General features: G+C 44.3%; 1 protein-coding gene across 5 annotated transcripts in view; it reads left to right on the forward strand.

Moving 5' to 3' along the window:
* PRSS12 (serine protease 12) overlaps positions 1–21,337 on the forward strand; it is a 164,596-nt gene that overhangs the window by 78,427 nt on the left and 64,832 nt on the right. For all 5 annotated transcript variants that reach the window (XM_083174465.1, XM_083174466.1, XM_083174464.1 and 2 more), the window contains 3 exons: positions 12,617–12,795; positions 16,280–16,421; positions 18,983–19,179. In XM_083174465.1, the coding sequence (XP_083030591.1) occupies positions 12,617–12,795; positions 16,280–16,421; positions 18,983–19,179 (518 nt within the window). The remainder of the gene's footprint in view (positions 1–12,616; positions 12,796–16,279; positions 16,422–18,982; positions 19,180–21,337) is intronic.

The raw sequence follows: 21,337 nt of genomic DNA on the forward strand, positions 1-21,337 counted from the left end.
GGACTCAAAATTTAACATTTCAGTGGGACCAGATGAATAGATTCAAGAACACTTAAAGATCCGTAAAGAATATTCAGCTTCATCCCCCCCCCCCCCGCTTGCCCAAACATCAACATCCCATCTTCCATAGAACTCCCATCTTAGTAAATAAACCCCTATCTGTCTGGATACTTCCTTGGCCAAGTGCTGTACTCACATATCCATAATTCAAAGCATTATGTAGTGATGGTCCAGGACCTAATGACAATATGCACCCATCATCTACACTGCACTTTTCCTGTGGGAACTCTCGTGGACAGTAACATTTAAGGAAGTTTGATCCATCTTTCGCTCCATCCTTTAAACATAAGCTGGTACAAGCCAAATGCTGTGTGCTTTTTGCTGCAATATGTGTGAAAAATGAGCTTGGAAATAGCTCCAGATGAGCTCCATAACACCTATTATGGAATATAGTTCTGATACTCATACTATGGTTATGGTGAAAGTAATACAGTACAGTCATTTCTGTTATGAGAGTAAGCAGAATACATGGAACTAATTCAGCATGTACTGTATACACCAACCCTTTATTCTTTTCAGTTTATACAATAAATATATAGCCCTACTTATATACTCTAGATGACACAAATAATTTCTGCTGATTCCTATACAGCACACAGTACTAGGTATTTCACTCCAAACATTTTAATCACTGATTATTTTTGCTTTTCTCACATAGCGGCTTTTACCATGGTCAGTGTTACAAACACCTAGTGATGTGCTAAGTGGTAAGTGTCCTAGTTCACATGCTGCAGCCTTTTGTAACATTTTGGCACACATCGTTGCAGCATAGTATGCATTGTATAGACAGAAGATATTTGTGCATAATTAACGCTAATGTCTGGTCATTTATTTGCAGCAAATTTTTTTTCATTCATTTGGTTCTGATGTTTAAGAAAATAAATAAGAAATAATATGTTCTACTTTGTTTACTTTCTATGTTTTTTTATTTATTCATTCAATAATTAATTAACTGTACAGCAGATCTAATGTGGAACCCCTCCGGCCACACACATATAAACACATTGAGACTGCATCCTTTCCCACTACACAGACACACTTGAAATGCCAGCTGCCCTTCCCAGGGGCAATTGCAGTGTGCGTGACTGGCCACTTCCTATACTACTGACCTCCTAGGGCTGAGTGGTATGGACTGTACAGATGGATGCTCTACATAGCATTTGAGAAGCTGATGCAGCTGGACATGTGCAGCAGCCTCCAGTGAGTGGATGCAAAACTCTGTGTGCCACTAGTTAGTTTTCAAAGCACAACTTTGTGGGAAGAAAATAATATCCTAGTCTAAAGAGACCTTAGGAATTCTGTTCTAAAGGTGCTCAGGAAACTGGAAAGATATTCAACAAGTGAGTGGTGCCAAGAGCACTGTGTCACGGCTAAAGGGCTGGATGGAGTCGTGTGGTGCACAGGAACCGGAGACGGACCAGGAGGAGTAGGATTGAAACGTGCAGGTTTAATAACGGATTTCATAAATGATAAACTTCACTCAAATACTTCTTTAAGTGACAGTTGGAATAAATTAAATAGAGTCCAGCACAATACTAATAACGGGCAGGGAAATCTGGAAACGTATACTTGGTGAGCCAGAGTACATAGATGAGGATCCGGAAGGAGGTTGATTTGATGACAGAAGAAATGGATCCGGATGACTGAAAGATGATGGAATGAAAGAGTTGTATGAAGGAGGACAGCGGGAATCTGTGCAGGGTAATTCTGGGACACAAGCAGGAACAAGCACTAGGTAGGACTTGCAGCATTGGTGTCAGGAGAAAACTTCCTTGTAGCAAGATGCAGGGAGTAAGGCACCAGAGTCAGGAGAGAAAGAGCCAGGATCCGGGAATCAGCTAGGAGTTGTGAATGACTCCAAAGACTCATTGCACTGACACTGAACAGCCTAGGCAGATCCCCTATATCCCCAGGGGATGGCTGCCATTGGCTGTCAGCACAGGATGAGGAGGGAACCTCCACTCTGGGCCAATCTGTCTCCTGCCCTCAACCAAGATGGCGACGCCGGCCTCCCGGCACCACTACTGCTGCCATCCCTACCCAGAGCTGCCGCTACCCGCACACCGCAGACCGGAGCCTGCACACGCTAGCCGGCGGCGGGCGCGGACGGGTGAGTACTGTACCCGCCGCGCTCCGTCGCGGCTACGTGTGACAGTACCCCCCCTTTTCAGGGTGACCCCAGGGCGCCTATGGGCCTTGTGCGGATTTCTCTGGAGAAATTGCTTTACCAGTTTTGGAGCGTGCAAATCAATGGAATCCACCCAAGAGTTCTCTTCGGGACCAAACCCAACCCATTCCACCAGATACTGGGTACGAGAATTGCGGCAACGAGAGTCTATAATGCGTCTTACCTCGAAATCAGCCCCACTTTCGGAGTTAATCTTGGGCGGTTTGGGAATCTTCTTTTGATAAGAGTTCAACCTTAAAGGCTTGAGGAGGGACACATGGAAGGAATTCGAAATCCTTAAGGAAGGAGGAAGTTGAAGTCTATAAGCGACAGGATTAATGACTTGGATGATAGGGTATGGCCCAATGAACCGGGGAGCCAGCTTCATAGAGGGCAGATGGAGGCGTATATGGCGGGTAGACAGCCATACCCGGTCTCCGACTTTCAATCTGGGCGCTGCCCTTCTTTTCCTGTCTGCCATCCTCTTGTATCGGGCGGAAGATTTAAGAAGAGCGGTGTGGACATCCGACCAGATTTTAGCAAAGCGTTGTAATGAAGTGGTTGCTGCAGGAACTTCGGAAGAGGATAATTCTGAGAAATCCGGAGATCGTGGATGTTTGCCGAATACTGTAAAGAAGGGGGTGGTTCCGGAGGAAGAGTGATAGGAGTTGTTATGCATATATTCTGCCCACGGGAGAAGATCCACCCAGTCATCTTGGGAAGACGAGACAAACAGTCGGATAAAGGCCTCCAAGTCTTGATTCACCCGTTCTGTCTGGCCGTTGGTCTGGGGATGAAAGGCAGTGGAAAACTTGAGTTTGACCTGTACCGCGGCACAGAGAGCTCTCCAGAACTTTGCAACGAACTGTACTCCGCGGTCGGATACAATCTCTTTGGGCAGTCCGTGAAGTTTAAAAATGGTTGAGATGAATAGCTGAGCCAGTACTGGAGCAGAGGGGAGACCTTTTAGTGGGAAAAAATGGACCATTTTCGAGAATCGGTCGACCACTACCCAGATTGCGGTATGACCTTTTGAGGGAGGTAGTTCGCAAATGAAGTCCATTGACAGATGGGTCCATGGTTCTGTGGGAATGGTTAGAGGGCGGAGAGGACCAGCGGGAGTTGTTCTGGGCACTTTATGCTGAGCACATCTTACACAAGAGGCAACGAAGTTGGTTACGTCGTGGCGGATGGTTGGCCACCAATAAGAACGTGACAGGAACATCAAGGTCTTTTGTGCTCCTGCGTGCCCTGCGAAGCGGGAAGAATGTGCCCATGACAATATTTTCTTGCGAAGTTCGGGGGGAACGAACGTTTTACCTGGAGGAGGAGATGGCTGTACGGTTACTTGGGCGAAGACCAGCGGATCGAGGATTGGACGAGGAGGTGTCTCTAGGTCAGAGGTCGTCTCAAAGGAGCGGGATAGAGCGTCTGCCTTAGTATTCGTGGTTCCAGGTCGGAATTTAATTTGGAAATCAAAGCGTTCAAAAAACATGGCCCAACGGGCTTGGCGGGCAGTAAGGCACTGAGCCTGTTTAAGAAAGGACAGATTTTTGTGGTCTGAATACACGGTGATCTTATGTCGTGCCCCCTCCAGAAGGTATCGCCACTCCTCTAACGCAGTTTTGACTGCAAGCAACTCCTGTTCCCCGATGGGGTAATTCTTCTCTGCTGGGAGGAATTTTTTGGAGAGGAAGGCACAAGGGTGTAATTCTTGATCCTCACCTTTTTGTGACAAGATGGCCCCGATCCCTTCCGAGGATGCGTCCACCTCGAGAATGAAGGGCCTGTCGAGGTCTGGTTGGAGGAGGATTGGTGCCGTCATGAATGCTCTCTTTAACTGCTGGAAGGCAGAGGATGCTTCTGGCGACCATCGGCTTGGATCAGCTCCCTTGCAAGTGAGAGCAGTGAGGGGAGCAGCGATAGTAGAGAAGTTCCGGATAAATCGCCGGTAATAGTTTGAGAACCCTAGGAATCTCTGAATTCCTTTGAGTGTTGTGGGGGCTGCCCAGTCTTGGATGGCTCTCACCTTCTCTGGGTCCATTTCTATCCCAGTGGCGGAGAGAATGTGACCCAAGAATGGAATGGACGTGACCTCAAAAACGCACTTTTCCAACTTGCAGAACAGTTGATTTTGGCGAAGACGTCGTAGGACTTCGGACACTGTCTGTCTGTGAAGTTGGAGATTTGGAGAGAAGATGAGTATATCGTCTAGATAGACTACGATGGAGTGGTACAGCAAGTCCCGAAAGATATCATTTACAAACTGTTGGAAGACAGCGGGGGCGTTACAAAGGCCGAAGGGCATCACCAGGTATTCATAGTGGCCGTCGCGCGTGTTAAAAGCCGTCTTCCACTCGTCACCTGGACGGATCCGGATCAAATTGTAGGCCCCTCGCAGGTCCAATTTAGTAAAGATTGCTGCCCCTCTGATCTTGTCGAATAGTTCTGCGATAAGGGGTAAGGGATAGCGGTTTTTAATGGTGATGTCGTTCAGGCCCCTATAGTCGATACATGGCCGAAGACCGCCATCTTTCTTTTTCACAAAGAAAAACCCGGCCCCGGCCGGAGAAGTAGATGGTCGAATGAAACCTTTGTTTAAGTTCTCTTGAATGTACGAGGACATGGCCTCAGTCTCAGGTAGCGACAGGGGATAGATGCGGCCACGAGGAGGGAATTTCCCGGCCACCAGCTCTATCGGGCAGTCCCAAGGACGGTGAGGAGGCAGGGTGTCGGCACCACCTTTACTGAATACATCTGTAAATGAACGATATGGTGCGGGTATCGACAAGGGTGGAGCTGAAGAGGATGAAGGACAGTTACCCTCACGTTGTGGATGGGTCTGGTAGACCGGAAGGATCTGAGGAATGCAAGTAGACTGGCAATCTGTTCCCCAGGCCTTGACCTCCATATTGGTCCAATCGATGTGTGGGTTATGTTTGGAGAGCCAGGGAAGGCCCAGGACCATTTGGTGTGAGGACTGTGGAAGAATGAAGAATTCGAGGGTCTCTTGATGTAGAGCTCCTATGAGCAGTATCACCGGGGTGGTCTGATGGGTGATTTGTCCACTACGAATTCGACTCCCATCCACTGCAGTGAGGACCAGCGAGTGATCCAGGGGTTGCACAGGCAGGGCATGTTGGGTAACAAAAGAAGAAGAAAGGAAGTTTCCCGCTGCTCCAGAGTCCAATAGGGCCTGAACTCTTTTTCTCCCTTGGGGACACACAAGGGTAACCGGAATGGTGGAATCAGAAGAAGAGGGAGATGGAAGCAAGACTCCTAATCGGACCTCCCTCGGGGAGATTAGGAGCGGTCGTTTCCCGGCCGCAGCGGGCAGGAAGCCAATAAGTGAGCTGAGGAGCCACAGTACATGCATAGATTCTCTCGCCGTCTTCGGGACTTCTCTTCGAGAGAGAGACGGGAGCGGTTGATTTGCATGGGCTCATCTGTTGACACCGCAGGAGGCGGGGTTGGTTTGGAGGCTGGTGCGACATTGGAAGGAAATCGAGGGCGAAGGCGATCAGAGCGATTCCTCTCAAGTTGGCGTTCTTGGAGTCGCAGATCGACTTTGTTACATAATGAAATGAGTTCAGCCAGGGTGGAAGGAGAATCGCGAGTTGCTAACTCGTCCTTGATGCGCCCGGCTAGGCCGTTCCAGAAGGCAGAAACGAGAGCCTCTTCGTTCCATCTGAGTTCGGAAGCCAGGGTTTAAAATTGTACAACATATTGTCCCACTGGGCGACTGCCCTGACGAATCCTTAGGATCTCCGTGGCTGCGGAGGACACTCTGCCAGGCTCGTCGAAGATGCGACGGAAGGAGGCCACAAATTCTTCATAGTTATTGAGGATGGGATCCGCACGCTCCCAAAGGGGGGACACCCACTCCAGGGCTGGACCCGCCAGTAGGGACACGATGTAAGCCACCCGAGTCTTGGGAGAGGGGAAATTGGAAGGCTGGAGGGTAAAATGGACGTCACATTGATTCAGGAATCCTCGACACCCCCTCGGGGACCCGTCATATTTACTGGGGGTTGACAGGTGTAGCTGGTGAGGAGCAGCTGGCCCAGGGGGAGCAGCAGGGGCCGAAGCTCTGGAGGTTGGTGCTGCTGAAACTGAGGGAGCCGCCTGAGGTGATGACAAGGTCTGGAGAAATTGAGCCACTTGACGCTGGGTAGTCTCTACTTGTTCCAATCGAGCCATGATGCCTTGAAGAACATCCGTCATGGAGGCCTGTGCTTCACCCGATTCCATCGGGTCAGTGCAAACTGTCACGGCTAAAGGGCTGGATGGAGTCGTGTGGTGCACAGGAACCGGAGACGGACCAGGAGGAGTAGGATTGAAACGTGCAGGTTTAATAACGGATTTCATAAATGATAAACTTCACTCAAATACTTCTTTAAGTGACAGTTGGAATAAATTAAATAGAGTCCAGCACAATACTAATAACGGGCAGGGAAATCTGGAAACGTATACTTGGTGAGCCAGAGTACATAGATGAGGATCCGGAAGGAGGTTGATTTGATGACAGAAGAAATGGATCCGGATGACTGAAAGATGATGGAATGAAAGAGTTGTATGAAGGAGGACAGCGGGAATCTGTGCAGGGTAATTCTGGGACACAAGCAGGAACAAGCACTAGGTAGGACTTGCAGCATTGGTGTCAGGAGAAAACTTCCTTGTAGCAAGATGCAGGGAGTAAGGCACCAGAGTCAGGAGAGAAAGAGCCAGGATCCGGGAATCAGCTAGGAGTTGTGAATGACTCCAAAGACTCATTGCACTGACACTGAACAGCCTAGGCAGATCCCCTATATCCCCAGGGGATGGCTGCCATTGGCTGTCAGCACAGGATGAGGAGGGAACCTCCACTCTGGGCCAATCTGTCTCCTGCCCTCAACCAAGATGGCGACGCCGGCCTCCCGGCACCACTACTGCTGCCATCCCTACCCAGAGCTGCCGCTACCCGCACACCGCAGACCGGAGCCTGCACACGCTAGCCGGCGGCGGGCGCGGACGGGTGAGTACTGTACCCGCCGCGCTCCGTCGCGGCTACGTGTGACACACTGTCCCTTTACGATGAAAAGTAATCCAATCTTCTGTAAGTCTGGAATCCCTTCTGTGCGGTTTCCAACAATCTCGAGAGGTGAGCGATGAATAAATAATTCCGTTAATCCATTATATATATTCACCACTGCTTTGTAGCTATTTCCTCTAGGAACTCCCCTCACATAATTGAGAAACCTGCACATAAAGGTGTCTTATAACCACAGTGACTCTCTAAATACTGCTGAGTGGCTTGGAAGCAACAATACATTCAGGAGGCATTCCCTCATATAAATACACTCACTTAGAAAGAGGCGTAGATGTTCCACAAAAGGTTTCAATCACACCACCACCTCACTCTCATCCCCCTATACAGGATAGTGTCACCAAAAGATTTCCAAAGGAGTACAGTATGTTTATTTATTCCAAGCAGAATTATTATATGAGGGCACATGTGGGGCATCCACTACTGTAGTTGCCAGTATTGGGGAGATACATGCACTACAACATCACAGTTCCGTAACAGCTCCATGAGCCTTGGGACTTCCCATTAGTGCTGCTGGGGGAAGTAACTAACCCCCGGTGCACTTTGCTTTGGTGACTAGCGTCTGTAGTTTTAAGGTATATGCAAATGATGAGTCCCACACATCCACCGCGGTGAAGAGATTAAATGGCTGATTAGGTAACTTTTTTTTGCAGGCATCTGGTTTTCTACAAATCATTATCTCCATATGATTACCACCTGCCTCTAAGAAGTTGAAGATATAAGCTAAGATACTAAAGACTTTTAATGTTACTAAGGTGACAATAATCTTGACCTTGTTGGAAAATCTACTGATTTTATTATGCACAGCACACTACTATACTACCATCAGTGTCGTATAAGCCATGAAGTGACCAATGCAGGAATGCCAGTGGACAGGGCTCATACATAAGGGGTGAGGTTAGTTACCACAGGAGGTGTGGCCAGAACCCATAGAGACTTGGCCAGCCCTAGAGACCTTATAACAGTAACCCTATAATACAGTAACCATGCATAATTCTAATGCTCAGTCTGGAAACCTTGATTAAAGAAAGAAGTGTGGCTTAAATTATAAATGAGAATATTAATTGTTATATCTGTACATAAATGCAGAACACCAGGCTATGCACATAATAGTATTTCTACAAACCTGCCCAAAAAGCATGAGCATAACTCCACTTTCTGAAAGGATAACTTCCAAATTTACTGCACCAAATGTGACTTTTTTTTTTTACTACTGTTAGAGTGGTGAATGGAGAACTTGTGATTTGTTGTTCTCAGCTGTTTTACACTGACTTAAAATAATAATGTTGGAGAAATGATCTGTATTGTTATCAGGTAACGGACACTATCATTTATGCACAGCACTAGCCAGTTTCTGACTGCAATATAAGGGAAAGTAGTTCAGTCCATCTGTTGCTGTTTTATTTATGATGTGTGACTGGTGTATCTATACAGAAACAGGTGGGTCAATTTGCATAAAGTACAAGATGTCAAGTTAGATAGATGCAGTAGGGACTGTTACAGAAGTGGAGTAAAAGGGAAGGTTTTTTTTTTTCTTTTGAAAATTCCATATTCATGGATAAAGTTTTCTTTACTTTAAATAATAATGTGCTCATGATGAATTTAAAGTCTTTTCTGGGCAGTTCACAGAGTCCAAACTAATGTCTGTATTGTAAATCACAATTCTACTGTATTTGATAGTAAGTTTTGTTTGCCACATGAAAAAGTTGGTCAGTCTTTACTTAAGTAAGAATTTTTCAGTTCTCTATCTAACCTGCTTTAAGTATTTCAACCTCTGAGCAAAGTTAGGTATTTATATTAGATTATGAAGACTGGTGCATTGATTAAAAACATCTGATCCAAGCCCACTGAAACGGTATAAAACCCTTATGGGATGTACCATTCAACATCTTTGCCTTGTTTGAAAAAGTTCCCCTGTGCGCAGCAAAACGCGTTATTTGAAGACACTGTGGCAGATGTATTATGCCTGGCAAAGAGATAAACTGGAGATAAAGTCTAAGGATATAACACACCAGCCATCAACTTCCAACTGTCATATTTCAAACACTGCTGATTGGCTGGTGCATTATCTCCTTCCACTTTTTCTCCACTTTGTCTCCAGTTTATCTCTTCGCCAGGCTTAATACATCTGCCCCACTGTGCCATCCAGAATTGCCTACCGACCAAGCCCTATGCCCCAGCATCATCTCACAGAGGTGTAACATCAGCCGTGATACCTTATCAGCTGAGCCCACGAATATGCCAACAGCGGGTTCCCTCCAAGCAGCTACTTTGAGCCCGGGAAGCAACACCTAAAGGTAACGGGGTAGGGGTAAAAACCGGACTCAGACAAGACCACGGAATGCTGGACCAGACATCAAACTCTGTGCATTCTGGAGCTTGTAGTGTGAGGTTCGGGGGGTGGGAGTGGGGTGTTTTCCCATTGGGGGGGTTCCCGTTAGGGGGGTGCCTGTGACAACTGTCACTAGGGAGAGGAGGAGGGGGAGAATAAAGCCTCCCTGTATGGTCTGGGCATGTAGGAAAAAACAGAATGGTCCGGACCACATGGGGACGGTATAATCTCCCCTTCCCCATGTCCCAGATGGGACACCACCACACCCCCCGGCATTTTGGAGTCTTGTTCAGCAGGTCCAGTTTTTACTTAGTCCTCGGTAACGGAGCAGTAACGGAGCGGCACCACTGCGGTCAGCAGCGCCCTGTCAGCCAGATGAGCCTCTTATTGAGGGGAGCTACAGACCTCTGCTATAGACGGCTTATACCAGGATAACGTAAAAACATTTTAGGGCATCCACATTTACCATCGGTGCATATATATATATAAAAAACTTGGTATTGACTGTTTCATTCTTAAAGGATACCCTCGTGCACCTGAAAAGCATACACGTGTTTGCATTTACATACCTTTGAACTTCCTATCCTAATATTAAAGAAGTATTAAACAAAAACGTAAAACATCCTTAATAAAAATAAGGATATTCATACTGCATATTGCATGAAGATTTAGTACGCATTACTGTTCATGCTACTAGGAAAATATATTTGTATATGCTTTCATAACTTTTAATTGGATACCCCCAAGGAAGTTTTTCGTATTAATTTATATTTTATATATATGATTTATGGTGTATAATAAATTGTGAAAATCTTTTATATAAAATTGTTTCTTATTGAGCACCACACGATTTATGTATTTGTTGGCTGTAATTTTAGAGTTCGGCATACGTCTTTCATGATGGCTGCTGATATATAACACAAAACCACTTGCCCTAGTGCTTTAGACATTTTTTTTATCTATACCTTACTTAGATGAAATGCCTGTATATGAAAGGGAGGAATAAGCACGTTCTGACATTTCTCTATAATATTAGAATGTTTCCAGATTTAATTGTATGAGTATAAGTAATCTGTATAAACTACCTGTTCGCAGTGGCTCTCTTTTAGACCCTTACCCCAACATGCCATCACCCTGTTTATATTTGTACTACTGTTTACTTTCACCTTTAATCCAAAGAAAATAATTGCAAAATTGAATATGTAATATTTCCACAATACCTCTTGTTAAAAATAAGACGTCAGAGCTTTATTATCTAAAAAAATACTTTTATTTCTTGTCAAATTGTCATTTGTGGCACACAAGCATATGCTCATAGGTCTCGAACGTCATGATTTTGGGGCTCTTTCTCAGCCTCCAGCCATAAGAAGGTTTGTCCCAACATGTGTGTATAGCAGCAAAGCATGCAGCAGCGTAAGAACCACCGCCACTGCCTGACAAAACTTTAATTTTAAGGATATAGTATGCCATGATTTTAACTTAATGTTACATGGGATCTTTAGGGGCCACACAAGTGTGCCCATTCAGTCAATGGCTGTTAGTGCACGCTAAGACATGTGCAGGGTGCAGCATAATGATCTCCTACATTTGGCAGTGGCTCTGTACAGGTAGTAGTAGGGGAAGATGGACAGGGAAGGTCCATCATGATTTGGACCGGTGATAATTGTGGCTTTGTTGTTCAAGCATATTATGAAAACAACCATTCTGTGATAGCAACTGTTTAGTGTGCAGTTGCCGACTTTGGTGTGATCAGCCCATACTTTTTTGAGGAAGGTGGTTTAACAGTAACTGTGACCAGGCCATTAGAGTGAAATGTTGAAGACCTATCTGAACCCTAAACTGAACGATGTGGATACAGAACATGTATGGGTTCAACAGGACGGGGCCAGCACCGTTTGCTCAGATTGTTGAGGGAAATGTTCTCTGGGCATTTGATCTCTTTATGGGGAGATGTGGAGTGGCCTATGTGACATGATCCTTTTGGGATATCTAAAGGAAAAGGTTTTCCAACATCGTTCTCGATCTCTTGAGCATTTAAAGGAAAAGATTAGAGGGGAAATGAATGCCATTCTGTCTGAGATGATCCAGAGAGTCTTGGGGAACTTAAAGAAATGACTTCAGCAATGTGTTGCCAATGATCGCCTCCATTTGTCTGACATAATTTTAAAACCAATTTAAAAAAAAATGTTTATGTACTTTTCATAAACATCATTCTTTTTCCTAGATAGCCTGTTAATTTTCGTATGCCCCTTCAAAATATGGGAGATCTTTATGTTCCACCCTGTAGTTGAACAATATTATAAAATTAATTCCTTAAGTACCCTTAAGAGTTCATGGTTTCCAGGTCAACTGTGAATTTTTGAAATGTTTGACAGTTGGTGATACACAGTGCCCCTGCTGGGTAACCTTGAAAACGTGAACTGTTAGGGGTACTTGAAGATTGACGTTGGGAACCACTGTTCGTCTTTGTATTTAATAGGAAAATCACCTTTCTTTATAATCCTACAGTGCCTTGCAAAAGTATTCACCCCCCTTGGCTTTTTACCTATTTTGTGACATTACAACCCGCAATTTAAATGTTTTTTTTTTTTCTAATCTGAATTTTATGTGATGGATCTGCACAAATAGTCCAAGTCTTAAGGGAGACAGGCAGGGTTAGGCGGGGAGGCGGCGGGGACCGATGGGGACTGGCAGGGAGGCTGCGTGGACCGACGGGGAGCTCCGCCTGAAGGGAACGCGCAATTATCTTGTGCGTGCCCCCTTCCGGCGGCTGGCGGGGGCTGGCGGTTTGCGATCCGACCGCCAGACCCCTGCTAGATGAGAGGCACTACATCTGTATATATCAATTTATCCCTTCCTAACAAATCAGTGTTATAATATATGATTCAATATACATGATTTGTATGTATTACATTTTTTCATGTCAACTGACAATTCTGTATAATGCTCATTATATTCATTTTGCTGACAGGGGTGTTGCGAAGGCATGGAATCAAGCTCATTTTGGAGAAGGTATAGGTCCAATTCTTCTGGATGAAGTACAGTGCACAGGAAATGAGCTTTCTATAGAGGAGTGTCAGCGGAGCTCATGGGGTGAACACAACTGTGGGCACAAGGAAGATGCAGGAGTTTCCTGCACACCACTGGCAGGTATCCCATCTGGGTTGAAATGCAAGTAAATCTTCTCAGTGCTGTATAAGTACAGTTCCTATAATTTAATTTATCTGCAAACAATGTGGATCTGCAATGCTTAGTTAATCAAGTGCAACTGCAGTGCACTTCCTTCCTAGTCCTTGGAATTGACCCTAGAATATCTACGTACTGTAAGGTTAGATGTTCAAAAATCAAACAGCAAAAATACAACTTCCAATTTCAAAATAGTAATATTAAGGCCACCCCTTCATTTATTTAAACTTTCACATTTTCTCAATTTTTCAAACTTAGGGTGAAAGTTAATAGGATGAGAGATTCAGAAAGTAAGAGATTTGGAAAGAAATCTCCAGGTTTTTTAAGCAGCAATCATTTACACTGCAAAACCAGTTTGATTTACAAAAACTGTAGATTTCTTACCAAATCTCTCCCTTTCTGAATCTCTCATCCTATTAAATGTCACCCATTATATTATACTATTAGTCACAAATCAACATTGGATGGAAAATTGATGGCTCATCTGATAAAGTCTTGCAGCTAGCCTATCTGCTGATCAGATTTTCATTACTGAGTGCTGCCCGTATTAATCCCCCAAAAAAGGCCATCTGCTCTGTAAATGCTGTTTTACCCACATATACACGGACACACAGGCACGTCTTTATGTATACAACAGAATCACCAGTAGACATTAAGTTGCGGGATGCCGGCTGAACTTGGACTTTTTTAAAGGGGGAATCACTTACAAGGTAAAAGCAAGCCTTGTAAATGATTGTCCCTTTAAAAAAAGTCAGAGTTCAGCTGGCATCCTGCACTGCCACCGAACTCAGGGGGCATTACTTTCCGCCCCAAGTACGGTCTAATCTGGAATTTATTCAACTGGGTGATTGTATAAATTCTTTCATATGGCATACTACAGATGGAGCTGGCTGATAGAATCGCCATCCACCAGCAGCCGGAAGCGGGTGCGCACGCACGAGACGCTCGCGCGCCTGCTCCGATGGAGCAGTCCCTGAAGTGGAGTCGGGCAGGAAAAGCGCTACCCGCCACTGTGTTGAATGGGACGCATGCGCGTCCCCGTCAGATGGAGCACCTCTCTGCCAGCTCATCCCTTTACTTGTTTATGGTGTAGAGATTGCAAAATTCAATATGGTTTGCATCAATAATTTCCTGAAGCTAGGACCTGTACTATAAGAAATTGGTGGTGGTTTATTAATGCTATATAACTTACATTTAGAGGTTAGGCTACTGTAGGCCAAGGTTTACATATTGGCTTATTATGTTCTAATGCCCTGGTATTATAAGCTTACAGTTTAAGATCAGCATTTGAAGTTTTTTTCTAGCCTCTGCCAAATATATGCCAAACAATATCAGATGTGTACCCTCTGTGAATGGGATATGGTAATTTGGTCTACAGCATGTTGGTCGACAAGCATTTGGTCAACACCATTAGGTCAACATGGGGATAGGTCGACATGGTTCTAGGTTGACATGGGTCAAGGTTGATACTGTTCTAGGTCGACATGGCATTATGTTGACAGGTCATTAGGTCAACATAATCATTAGGTCGACAGTCAAAAGGTCGACATGGGGTTTTTCACTGTTTCTTGAGCCATGTGCCGACAGGCGGTATTTCATGCCCTACCATCCCCTAGGGCATGGTGGGAGAATAAAATAGTGTGCTGAGCATAGCGAGGCACCGTGCCCGAAGCTTCGCAAGCACAGCGAGAGATGCAAGGGGATGCGGTGCACTTCAAACTGTGTCCATGTTGACTTTGTCGACATTCGGGTAAAAAAAAACAGTGAAAAACCCCATGTCGACCTAATGCTTGTGTTGACCTTATGTCCTGTCGACCTAGAACCAGGTCGACCTTGACCCATGTCGACCTAATGGTGTCAACCTAATGCTTATCAACTAACATGCTGTAGCCCACATGATCTCAACCCCTGTGACTAAACCTGTGTGTCACTTCTTCCAGTTGTTGTTCAGTAATGCATGTAACAATAATGAGTTGGGTAAGCTGTTCCTTATTTATTTGGATGATGTTTTGTGATATGTGGGTTTATGAATAGAGGTGATGTTGCCCATAGCAACCAATCAGAGTCTATCATTTTGTAGTATGCAATAGAGAAATTACACACAGATCGTTTTGGTTGCTATGGGCAACACCACCTCTTTTCATTTTTAGAAGCATTAGTAAATGTAACCCTAAGTCTAATGACTCTTGGCATAAGCAATTTTATGTAGGCTATTTATTGCTCAAATATTTAAGACACCAAAGTTACCTGGCCATCGGAATTTTCAAGAAGGGATGACTACCAACCATCGATGATCCAAAATTATTGATGGCCTATGACAAATGAATATTTTTGCCATCGATGGTTGAGAACCAGATGGTTTCCCTCCATCAATGATGCACAAGCAAAGAATATATTTTTTAAAAAGCTTTTTTTTAGCTTACTGAATTGGAAAGCAGCGGTGACCATTGGTGGGTGAAACTATCAGTGGTTCCCTTGTAGATGGTTTCAACCCATCCAGGCTACCCACCGATGGTACCATCGATGGTGACTAATGATGCGTAACCCACTGATGACAATCCCCATTGTCAAGCTTTACATTTATTCATCACATGCCACAAATGTTAGGGTTCTAACTGTCATTATCATGCTCTAGCATAAAGTACGCCTATGTATTACCCCCCTATGCATAATGGAAGGTACTAAAATTTATGAAAGTGTGAAATAAACAATTTATTTGGTACAAAAGTAAACTTTATGTAATGGTGCAGATAACTTTAGTTACAGCTGGGGTTCACATATTATTGTATTTTCATTTACAGTTGTGGATATTAGCAGGTTATTTCAGATATGGTCATATGTCAATTTTCATATGTAGTGGATAGTACATATTGCACTTTTGATGTATTTACATTTTTAAAGTTAATGGACAGATTATACACTAAATCTATGAGCCTTAACAATGTCTTCGTGGCAAATGACCTATTTGCTATACATGCCTGGAAGGTGTACAGGCGAATGCTGATTGGACAGGGGCATGCTGATGAAATCAGCTTTATGATACGGTATGCCTTATCCAGTTCACTGGATGACATAAAGTCCCATTCCCATTGGTTATCTCTAATTGGACTTTATGGCTTTCATCATCGATGTGCAGCAAATGACATCATCAAGTCATACCCATCTCTTCCTTTCAAACTGTAAAAAAAACTTTTATTTTACTTAATAATGTATTCTCAGCACAACCACCTCGACAACCTTGGGTTGTCTACAAATACTACTGGGTATATTTACTAAAAGTATGGCATTATTATAGAAGTGGGGATATTCCCCAACCAGAATCTAGCTATTTTATTCTAGAAGGTTCTAGATAAATACGTAGAATCTGATCTATAATCTTGCACTGTAATAAATATCCCCCTGGGTCTGTTATTCTAAAGAGATGTGTTTGATATATTTATTCCTACAGATGGTTCCATTAGACTAGCAAGTGGTAAAGGCAGCCATGAAGGACGTCTGGAAGTATTCCACAAGTCACAGTGGGGAACAGTATGTGATGATGGGTGGACAGACCTGAACACACAAGTTGTGTGCCGCCAACTTGGATTTAAGTAAGGATATTCTTTTGTCATGTGTGATATTCTTGTGTATCATAAATCATGTTTGTCAACAAATATAAAAAAACACAAGCAAGGAAACAGTGGCAGTTAGGTTTCTACTAATGTATTTGGATTAAGTTGGAAAGAGAACACTTAACATGAAACTTAATGACTCAACCACTTTATATCTGGTGGTTGGTTGCTCCTTCACTATCATCAGATGTGCAAGCAAAGCAAATAATCACACATGTGGGCAAAACCATGTTGCGTTTCTGGTGGGGCAGGTGTAAAATGTGCAGAGAGATTAGATTTGGGTAGGGTGTGTCTAAATATAAATTGCAGTGTAAAAATCAAGCTGTGTAACATCTGTGGGTTACATGCAAAAGCAGCCAGCGTTTACTCTGCGCAAACATAAAAATGTTGTTCTTTCCCTGGCATAGCAAAATGGTTTGTTCTAGACCCAAAGTCCTTGTTTTTCCTGCATTGCTTCCAAATCCAAATTGGGCCCACTGTATTCACACCGGGACGATGTTTTCTCTTTGAGCATCTCTGCACATGTGCATGTGCTGGGTGCGTGCAGCCACGGCAAACAAACTATTCGCTGGGTGCACACACCCATCCTTGCGAGTGGAGGGCGGGGAGGGCAGGGGGTGGCCATTAGCATATGGGAATGCCCACACGATGACACGGGTGCGGGGGTGCTGACAGCTGACATTACCAGATGTCAGCTGCCCGCCCACTTCCCTTAGAATGTGCACGTAGTTCTAAGGTTGCTCTTTTGCTTTTTGAATGAGGTTACATTAGTGGAGCAGAAGAACTTTTTAGATGGCAAAGAGGTGTATATATTGTCAGTGCTGTTAGTTTGGGAATTCTGACAATTGTTGGATTACTCAAGAAATACTTTAGGCCAGTTTTTATATTTCAGGGTGGTAAAGAAGCTGATTTATGATCGACATAGAAATGTAAAAATGGAGATGGATTGTTAGAAGATAATATATCAATAACATCTGTTCTGTTTTAAAAGCAAAGTTAATGGGTTAAAAACTGTAGCAAATGTTCTTCTGGATACTGTTGTCTCATTAAAATATCATCTTCACTCAAATATTTATTGCTCTGGGGACTGACAATACAACATGTATTGTAACACAAAATACCAGTGCATGGCGAGGAGAATGATACTGGTGTAAAACAGAATGTAAAACATGAGGAATGGTCCTGACTGTAGAGCTCTTAGAACACATGTATTATATAGAACAACACCACCCACAATCACTGCTGCTATTCATCTACATACTGTAAGGTCATTACAAGGCTGACATCTGCTTCTTCTCTGTGTATCGTGTCTTTTCGATGTATAGACCTGTGTGTGTGAGAATGTGTTCATGTGTCTACATCACATACATTTGTTTTCATTTCTCCTTTGAAAATGAAATTCATTACTGGTGAATTGCTAGGAATACCCTGTAGACATATGGGAATTTTCAATATGTCTGTATTAAAGTGGCCTATCCAAAATAATCTACTGTATATAGGGGGTTATTCAAGTCCATTCAGTCTGCTGTGCATTGGCATGGAGGACCGATGGTGTGTTTCGATGGTGTGCAGACTAACTTTCGTTTCGCCGGGTACAAGCACCCATGTCAGTGTGCGGAGAAGGGGGGGGAGCGGGGCGCCGGGCCCAGCATTCCATTGGTGTTACCATGAGAACGCTTAGCATTCTCATGGTAATGAGGCGGTGACGCAGGAGCGGGGGTCTGGCAGCTGACATCACCGGATGTCAGCTGCCCGCCCAAATCCGTGCCAGCGTGCATGCATATGTAAGTAACTTAAAAGTCACTTTTATACTTGTGTACCTTCCACATCTTCCGCACTGTGAGAGGAGGGGCGGGGGGGGGGGGGGGGGGGGGGTTCATTCGCCAGGAGGGGTTTGGTGGATTTGCAAGGCTACAAATTCGCAGCCTTGCGAATCAACCAGAATAACCCCCATAATGTGGAGGCTCTGCATAAATGAAATATTTTTACTGTGATAATTAATAGCGTGCCGGACCCGTGCTGTGTGATTAGGTGTGATCATTTTCTCATCATTTTTATTACAATACTACAAAGCATGTGAGAATAGAACAACATGCAGCCAGATCTGACCATCAAAGGGGTATACGTATATACTAGAGCTTCAAAAAGGGAACAGCAGTGATATCGCCCATAGCAACCAATCAGATTCTGTCTATTATTTTTTAGGTCCATCGGCGAGGCGACGGGGACCGACGGGGAGCTCCGTCGGAATGGGGCGCGAACATTTCGTGCGTATGCGCCCTCTTCCGACAGGTTGCGGGGCGTGGCGGCTGTCAGGGGGGGGGGGGGCGCAAGCATGACAGCGGCTCCATCTGTAGGAAATGATTGGTTGCCTATAGTAACATCCCATGTTCAATAGAACTCCCATATTAGTAAATTAACCCCTTATTGTTACCCTGACCACACATGTTTATACAAGTAAAATAATGTGGTGTAAAAATTTACAATTAGTATCTTAATAGTGTTTTAGCTCAAACTTTCCTGTACATTTACTTTCTTAGGTATGGAAAGATCTCTCTGGAAAATGATTTTGAGGAGAGCAGTGCTGTCATCTGGTTGGATGATGTTTCCTGCAGCGGCAGGGAGTCCGTTCTCATTCATTGCACAAAGCAAGACTGGGGCAAGCATGACTGCAGTCACCAGGAGGATGTTCACATAACTTGTCATCCAGACACTGACCTGCACAGGCCTACCATAGGTATGTCAATGAAACAATGGCATATTTAATATATTTATGTACAGTGCACAGTTTCTTGAAAAAGGTTTCAGTTGTCATTCCTTAATTTCCCATTCAACATCTCACAACATGGGGATTTTGATTTATTAGGAACTCATTTACCTCAGCAGAGATAACAGTAAAGTATAAAGTAATAAAATGTAACAAACAAAACCAAAATGAAAGCCATCACCATTTGAACATTCACCACTCTTCACTGATACCAGGCATTTTTGCTGAACCATTAAAGGAAACAATTGTCAGACCACATCAATTTGGACTCTGACTGCATAATTAACTACAGACCCATATAAAACCATCCTTTTCTAAGAAAGGTTATTGAGAAAGTGGCTATAACTCAAATGCAAACCCACTTGTCAACCCATAATATGTATGATCCATTCCAGTCAGGATTATGGAGAAGACATATGGTATGTGTGCTGAATGATCTTCTGATAGCAAAAGACATAGGAGACTGTTCAGTATGATTCCTTCAGCATTTGGCACAGTGGACCATGGAATTATGTTTGTGTGCCCAAAGAATATTTGTGGACTGGATGGCACAGTCCTTAACTGGTTAAAATCATTTCTCACCAGCAGATCATAGAGAGTTTCTTCTGGACTATTAGGGGTTTATTTACTAAGATGAGAGTTCTATTGAAAATGGGATTTTGCTATGGGCAACCAATCAGATTATATCTATTTTATTCTAGAAGGTGCTAAATAAATAAGAAGTAGACTCTTATTGGTTGTTGTGACCCCATGGTGTTCTATTCAATTTCCCATGCTTTTTACAGCATACATGCAACCATGGGGTACAATAATTAGACGTCATGGCCTGGTCTACCACTGCTATGCAGATAATACACAACTGTACCTGTCCTTTGCTCCGGGGACTAAGAACCCAAGAACAACCAGAAATGGTTGTTTAGCTAGGGTGTGATATAGGGTTCCGACAGTCGGGATCCTGACAGTCATTAGCCCGACGTCGGGATCCCGACTGCCCGGACTCAGACAGCATGGTGAGCGCAACAAAGCCCCTTGCGGGCTCGCTGCGCTCGCCACGCTGCGGGCACAGTGGCTCACTACACGAGCCACCTATTCTATTCTCCCTCTATGGTGTCGTGGACCCCCACGAGGGGAAAATAGCAGGTGGCAGTCGGGCACCTGTCTGTCGATGTTTTGACAGTCAGGATCCCGACATTGGGTAAATGACTGTCAGGACCGCGTTTTTTCATCTGAAGAGAGGGAATCAAGCACTTAATCTCTTCAGGTCTGCCTAAAGTCATGCATGCATTTGTATCATCTCGATAAGACTACTGCAATACCTTCTATCCGGGTCTTCCAGCAAAAGAACTGCACCACTTGCAGATAATACAAAATGCAGCGGCCAGGCTGAAACCACTGGCTGCCTGTAAGATACTGGGACAATTTTCAAGATTGGTTTGCTCACTTTGACCAGGACCCAAGGTACCTGAAGCAGCTTCTGCTTCTATAGTGCCCTGCTTGATTACTGCGATCTGCAGGTGAAGGTCTATTAACAGTACCAAGAAACTCCCTGAATTCATGTGAGGCCTTCAGCTTTGTGGCTTCAATTCTATGGAACTTTCTTCCCTGCATAGTTCGAGAGGACTCCACTCTAGAATCCTTCAAAATAGATTTAAGACTTACCTATTTATGCACACATTCCACTAATATCCATTGTTACCCTTGTTTTGCGCTGTAAAGCCAATGCCTGATTAACCAATAGGCTAATTAGGCTGCAGTCTGGGGTGCAAGGACTGGAGGGGGGGGGGGGGTAACAGCAGGGTAATAAAATTAAGGCCTAATTTATTCCATACTTGACAGCTATCACCTGTACCAATGTACTGTTTGGCGTAAAGTTCTTAAGGTGACTGCCAGGTGGCTGTGCCAAGGTAACTTACTGATGGTACCATTACTTTATGTACATTGTGCTACAGCACCAGCTGGGCAGCCTAAAGCCAAAGTCTACATCCCACACCACAAGCATTATTTCCTACATGCCAGTTGTGTTACCTTTGTTACATGCGCATAGGCAGTATGAATGGTGAGTCCCTGAGCAACCATACACATGTGTATTAGCCGCCTCGTCCTCCTCCTCCGTTATGCAGTTCTTAAT

Source organism: Crinia signifera, chromosome 1, assembly GCF_055691185.1.
Source record: "Crinia signifera chromosome 1, ASM5569118v1, whole genome shotgun sequence".
NCBI classification, from domain to species: Eukaryota; Metazoa; Chordata; class Amphibia; order Anura; family Myobatrachidae; genus Crinia; species Crinia signifera.